General features: G+C 46.5%; 1 protein-coding gene across 1 annotated transcript in view; it reads left to right on the top strand.

Annotated features, from left to right (window-relative positions):
- Window positions 1-4923: 4923 nt before the first annotated feature.
- The window catches only part of CA5A (carbonic anhydrase 5A), a 28762-nt gene continuing 26461 nt past the window's right edge, over window positions 4924-7224 (top strand). The window contains exon 1 of the mRNA XM_004377800.2: window positions 4924-5080. Coding sequence (XP_004377857.1) covers window positions 4924-5080 — 157 coding nt within the window. The remainder of the gene's footprint in view (window positions 5081-7224) is intronic.

The following is a 7224-nucleotide window of genomic DNA, read 5'->3' as shown; positions in this document are numbered from 1 at the left end:
TGCAGCTGAGTCAATTCCGACTCATACCGACCCTATAAGGCAGCGCAGAACTCCCCCATAGGGTTTCCAAGGAGCGGCTGGTGGATTCAAACTGCTAACCTTTTGCTTCGCAGCCAAGCCCTTAACCACTGTGCCACCAGGGCTCCAAAGTCACATTAGTGGGAGCTTTATAAGAGGAAAGGGAGGTGCACTCAGGCCTGTGTGGCAACAGGAATGGGGGACCTCTTGGATGCATGTGCACTGGGTGTTTGCAAAGATCTCAAAGACCCCTTCATCAAAATCATGCAATGCCCACTTCAAACAAACCCTAGAATCCTCTAAAAGGTTCCTCTTCCCGAAGGTGTCACTAAGATAGAGAAACCAAACCAAAACCCGTTGCCGTCGAGTTGATTCCAACTCATAGTGACCCTATAGGACAGAGTAGAACTGCCCCATATGGTTTCCACAGAGCACCTGGTGGATTTGAGCTGTTGACCTTTTTGTTAGCAGGCATAGCTCTTAACCACTACGCCACCAGGGTTTCCCAAAATAGAGAAAGGGGAATTATTTATGAAACTCTCAGTTGCCCAGGAAAAGTCCAGGAGACTACAGAAGGACTTAAGAAACTTTGAGTTGGTGCAACCAGGGCTGGATTCTTAGCTTTCCTTTGCCAAGTTGCTGAGGCTTTGCCTCAGGCTCTTCCTCTGGGAACTAGAGTTTAGAGCACAGCTTATGGGGATGTTGGAAGGATGCAGGGAAGTGGGGTTTGTAAAGAGTTTAGCAGCGGGTGTGACTCAGGAAATAAATGATCATTACAGTTACAATATGTTGAGCCAGGCATATCTTATAATCCTTATCTCCTGTGAAGAATGTGAAGTTCACAGAGATTAAGCAATGTACCTGGGGTCACACAGCTATGTCAGTGTAGAGCTTTGGGGAGGAAGGTTTTGAGATGTAGCTGCAAAGGTAGTTAGAAAGCGGGCCATGCAGGTGGCCAAGATGCGGAGATTCTTCTTGATCCTAAAACAATGGGAAGCCATTACAAGATTTGGGGCAAGGATGGGTATGATCAGATTTGTGTTTTGAAAAGTCCCTCTGGTCTGAGTGTTGGAAAATGGATTGGGGTGGGGACTGCATGGATGTAGCGAGAGTTGACGTTGTGGCAGGGGTTCAGGGAGAGACGAAGGGGGCTTGGATGAGGAGACTGTGACAGAGAGAAGTAGACTAATTCAAGAGATTACAAGGGGTAAATCAACAGGACTTGCCGATCCAAAACTGGGAGCAGGGGCTGGGGAGAGGGGGCCTCCAGGATGTTGCCTGGGTCTGCAGACTTGTGACACTGGATAGATAGAAGCACGTTCCCTGGTGTGTCTCAGAGCTGCTGTAACAAAATAACACCAACTCGTGGCTTCTAAGAACAGAAATTTATTTTCTCAGAGTTGTGGAGGCAAGAAGTCTAAATTCAGAATGCCGGGGGCCATGCTCTCTCCAAAGTTCTCTTGGGAAAGATCCTTCCTTGTCTCTTCCAGCTTCTGATAGTCCCAGGCATTCCTGGGCTTGCAGCTGCAGCATAACTCCATCTCTGCCCCCAAATTTAACATTCTTCCCATTGAGAAGTAGGGGTGTATGACCTTTCCCTTGAATCTGGCCTCTAAGTCTGCCTGACCAATAGAACACAGTGGAAGTGACACTTCTGCTTCCTGACTCTTGGGACGCTTGTCCTTGAAACCCAGCCACCATGCTATGAGGAAGCTCAAGCTGCTTTGTGGGGAGGCCCACATGAAAGCAACCAACAGCCAGCACCAACTTGCCAGCCATGTGGATGTGCCATCTTGGAAGTGGACCCTCCAGCCCCAGTCGAGCCACCCTAGCTGTTGCTCCGTGGAGCACAGTAGAGCTGTTCCCACTGATCCCTGCCCAAATTGCAGCTACATGAGCTAAATAAATTATTGTTGTTGTTTTCAGAAATTAAATTTGGAGGTGGTTTGTTAGGCAAGCAGCCCTAGTGGCACAATGGCTAAGCACTTGGCCGCTAACCCAAAGGTCAGCAGTTCTCACTCACCAGCTGCCTAAGAAATCCTAGGGGGTAATTCTACTCTGTCCTACAGGATTGCTATGGGTCGCTATGAGTAGGAATAAGGAGCCCTGTTGACTCGGTGATTAAGTGCTTGGCTGCTAACCAAAGGTTGGTGGTTCTAATCCACCAGACACTCCACGGGAGAAAGATGAATAGCCGGCTTCAAACTTCTTTGACCTCTCACTCAATTCAGTGAAAAATGTTTGAGCGTGCATCTCCCATGAATGTGTCTTTATGTACAAGCACCTCCAATATATGTGAATTCTGTACTAATGTATTGTGTGCTCTTTGAAACATGTATGGGAAACAGAAATTCAAAAGGGTGAGGGAGAAAATAAAAATAGAAATGCAGTCTTTTCTTCCTGCACTTCAGAGGGTTGCCTGAGGTACACATGCTCCCTTTTAGAAAATATAAATTGAAAGGAGGTTTGAGTCAGGCTTAAATGTGAAGAATGTTTGTTAAGTAGAAATAAGCAATTTCTTGACCCCATGCCTTCTAGTTTAAGGAAAGAAATTTAACTATTTCTAAATAAAGCAGAGCCCTGCCATGTGGCTACAGGGAGGACATGGAAGACAAGGGAACCCCAGACCCACAAGAATGGCTGATGACATCCTCTAAGAGCAAGGGGAGCCCATGGAGGGTCAGCTGACAGCTCAACAAGTCCAGAGCCTGCTGCTCACACATCACCAGGCCCAGGAACAGGCACTTGGCAGGTAGTAAGAGAAGTTGTACCATTCTAAGTGCTTTACTTGTATCAACGCATTAAACCCTGACAACAACTCCACAAAGTGTTATTATTTTCCCCGCTTTACAGATGAGGAAACTAAGGCCAAGAGCAGTTGTTGAGTGAATGAATCAATCAAGCTACCCAAGAATGGGTGTATTTGTAAAATGACCCTATGGGGAGAAAAGAATGCATGTATATGCACACACATATGTACACCCACACACATACATGCACGCATACACACACATGCACACACACATATTTCAGGGTTTTTTGTTGCTTGAAACCAAGGTAACCAAATTCATGGACCCTTTAGAAAAACTGATGAAAGCTACAGACCAAACTGTGCATCTGATTTCAATGGGGTTCTTGGGTACTTAGAAGCCCAGCAGTTGATTCCACTTTTAGAACCCTGTTCTGTGGGATTTTCCAGATCTAGGGCACTAGGATTCTGATATGTTATGATATTCTTGCACTCGAGAAGATTATAAATTTAAATAAACAAAAAAATGACAAACTTTTCCTCCTCAGCCCCTATAGTCTCAGTTCCACAGGTAGCAGGAGTCTGGGGGAGTAAACCAACATACGGCTTTGTGTGACCTGACATCTGCAAATATTACAAGTCTCATAGCTAGGGTGACCTATATAATTTATTGTCCAAATTTGGACACTTTAGGGAGTGAGAGGGGGCACTATTAATATTTATGCCAAGGCAATGAACATAAACTGGGAGTGTCCTAGGCCAACCAGGACATCCCACTTTGAGCAGAATCAATTACTATCAAATAGAATTTGTTGTGCAAAAAGTAGGGATTTGCTGCTTTTTCAGGAGCCCTAGACAGACAGAGGTATTGCGTTGAGCAAATCTGCTGCCAAAGACCTCTTTAAAGTTCTGAAAAGCAAAGACGTCACTTTGATGACTTAAGGTGCACCTGACCCAAGGCATGGTCTTTTCAATCGCCTCATATGCATGCAAAAGTTGGACAATAAAAAAGGATGACTGAAGAAGAATTGACGTATTCAAACTGTAGTGTTGGCAAAGAATATTGAATATACCATGGACTTCCAGAAAAATGAACAAATTTGTCTTAGAAGAAATAAAACTGCAATGGTCCTTAGAAGCAAGGATGGTGAGACTTTGGCTCGCTTACTTTGGACATGTCCTCAGGAAAGACCAATCACTGGAGAAAGATATGCTTGGTAAAGTGGAGGGTCAATGAAAACGAGGGAAATCCTCAATGAGATGGATTGACATAATAGCCAAAGTAATGGGCTCAAATATACCAATGATCATGAAGATGGCACAGGCCAAGGCAATGTTTTGTTCTGTTATACATAAGGTCACCGTTAGTCGGAGCCAATGTGACGGCAACTAACAACAATAACAAACTGATGTCACCTGCTCAGCTGCTCCATCTACCCTAGCAAGACCAGATGCCATTGATTTGATTCCAACTCATAGCGACCCCATGTGTGTCAGAGCAAAACTGTACTCTGGGTTTTCAATGACTGATTTTTCATAAGTAGATCATCAGGCTTTTCTTTGGAGGCACCCCTGGGTGAACTCAAACCTCCAACCTTTTGGTTAGCCGAGCGTGTTAACCATTCATACTACCCAGAAACTCAGAGCTTTGGCTAATTCCCACTTCTGTAGTTTAGATCCTGCCCTTCCCCTGTGATATACACAACACAGCTCTGTGTCTGACCTTGAGTTGTCTGAGGCAGGAGAGTCCTGAGGCTCCAAACTAAAGGATCACACCAGTAACAGGGACTTTGCTCTTGAATCTATTTACCTCTCGGTCCCCCTAGTACATGCAGCCTTCTCTCTCCATCGAGTTTTACTAACTGCCTGGGGCCCAAACTCCACTGTTGACCAGATTAAAGCAGAGTGACCTGAGTGGCCCAGCCACGGCAAAGGGCACTTGTCCCAATCCACCCACCCCTAAGCCAAACTGACGTCATCGAAAACGTTGGGACAGGGATAGGTTGAAATTTAACTATTAGGCTTTGGGGTTTGGGTGATTTTCTACAAGAAGTTGCCTTGATCAAAGTGAGAACAGGTACTAGGAAAAGACCACCCTTCTTTTTATTGGGATCTGCAGAGGAACTGGTTTCCAGCGGGGTTCAGACAGACCCAAGATGCTAAAGACCACCATGTTGGGAAGGAGAAATCTGGAGTCCTTTAGTTTCTCATTCTGGGTAAAGTGGTTGTGGGGGACCCCCCGAAGTCATCCGATGAGGCCGGAGCAATCCTGCTGTCAGTGTTCCTGTGCACAGAGGAATAGGAATAACGCCTGTAAGTAGATCCCTGAATTTCCCAAATGAAAGAGTGTGTCTAGGTGTGGAATGGCCGTGCATTGATGTTTGTCTAATTGTGTGGTGTCTTTCAAAATGGGGGACAGTTCCTGAGCCAGCCTGCCAGGGTTCAGATTTCAACTCTGTCTTGTATATATTTGGTGACCTAGGGCAGGTCATTTGACGTCAGTACAACGGGGTGTCGGGCAGAGAGATGTTCAGAACCAGGCACCTAATAAGTATCCCACCAAGACCACCAAGTGGCTATTATTAAAGGCCAATCACATCAGAATAAGCTACGTGGACTAGTGGTTATAGCTCCAAAACCACTTCAGCAAAGAACATTTTCAACCAACATTTCTTTAATAAACAGATCACCCAAACAGCTCCACTAAGGGACTGCCACGTCCCAGCCTCATTGGGCTATGTCATTAATGATCTGTGACCTTGGACAAGTCCCTCCTTTCTCTGCACAATGAAACAAAATGCTGCCCGTCCTCCACCATCCCCATGATCAGTTGTAGACTGAACCCTTGTGATCCATAGCGTTTTCACTGTCTTAGTCTGGGAGCTCTGCTGAAACCTTTTCAGCTCATAACGACACATAAGCCTCCAGTGACAGATGGGTGGTGGCTGTGCATGAGGTATATTGCTGGGAATGGAACCTGGGTCTACTGCATGGAAGGCAAGGATTCTACCATTGAGCCACCGCTGCCTTTTCTCTTCAGAAAATGCTGTAGTTAGCACAAGAGTTACTTTGCTGCACACTAACCTGGGCCGCAGAGGGACGTGTTAGAAATGAGCAGATATCTGAAGCCTGCTCAGCGTTTACATGGCATCATCTCTCTGTCTGCCACAATGAGCAACATCCTTTCATTTGGGTGGCAGAGACTGTTCAACGCGGATGTTTCATTGTTTGCAGCCCCTTTATGAAGTGTGGCAAATGTGACCTAAAAATCTCCACTCTTCTGACCCCTTGCATTTCTGAGAGTCAGGGGTGCCAAGATGAGTTTCCTGGTCAGATGAGGTGGTCTTCTCCATTGGATTTAAGGCAAGCTCTGTGCAGCCGTGTTAAGTACCAACATCCCAACAGGGAGGACCGGATGTTACAGCACTTTGTGAGAGTGTGCAGACTGTGTGCAGTATCGCTTTCCCGATCAAGGAGGATCAATGTCCTTGTGGGTTGGGCTGGCTTGGGGGGACTCTTTGGAGAGGACAGACAATGGAGCCCAGGACTGCTAGTCTAATTCTGAAGGAAAGCAGAAGCTGGGACAAGAGGCACTCAAAGGGCCCCATTGCGGTGTCTCAGACGAATGAGGCTAGATCCCGAGTCCCTCATCATTCATCATGTCAAGGAGGACAGCCAGGTAGGACACTGGGTATATCTGAGGTCACTTCAGGGAGCTAGTTCCTGAGTAGACTCTGTCACGTTTTAGTGTATTGTAATGAGGTTTCTGTTACTCATGGTTTTTGCCACACTGTCTATGGGAAAAGAGAACAGACGTGTCTTCCGGGTCTACTACGCATGTGGCAGTGTTCCAGGTCCTTCCCAGGTGTGAAGGATCTCACCTAATCTTCTCAGAAAGCCCACGGAGACCTATATTATTGTTCCAATTCTTTGGATGAGGAAACTGAGGCCCCAGGGGGGTTAGTAACTTGCCCAACAACTCAGGTTGTGAGCATGAGAGCTAAGTCCCACACAGTCCTGGTGAACTTGCAGAGAGGAAACCTCGCTCCCCAAGCCCTGTGCTGCCCTTCTAGCCACCATGGGGACCCATGTGGTCTCCATGGCCACACCAATTCTCAGGCACCTACTAAGTGTCGGGCATTTGGCACCCATGTGTCTAATCCCCACCGTGACCCCCGAAGGATAGGCACAATCGTGCCCACCTTATGGGTAAGGAAATGAAGGTGCAGAGAAGTCACATGCCTTGCTTAAGGGGTTCATTGGCAGAGGCAGAGCTAGAACTTGAACCCCAGTCTCTGTGCCCCGTTAGCTCTCCAACCCGGCAACCGCAGTGGGGAGAGTGTGTTGAGTTGTGCCAATGATACCTCCATATTTTGATGGTGTTTTGTCACTGGTGCAACATGACCAGAAGCACTCAGACAACTAGGGTTTTTTTTTTCTTTTTTTTTTTTTACTTT

The sequence above is a fragment of the Trichechus manatus genome, unplaced genomic scaffold, assembly GCF_000243295.1.
Source record: "Trichechus manatus latirostris isolate Lorelei unplaced genomic scaffold, TriManLat1.0 scaffold00053, whole genome shotgun sequence".
Lineage (NCBI taxonomy): Eukaryota > Metazoa > Chordata > Mammalia > Sirenia > Trichechidae > Trichechus > Trichechus manatus.
The sequence above is the reverse complement of the archived record's forward strand: the minus strand, read 5'-3'. Positions and strand labels throughout refer to the sequence as shown.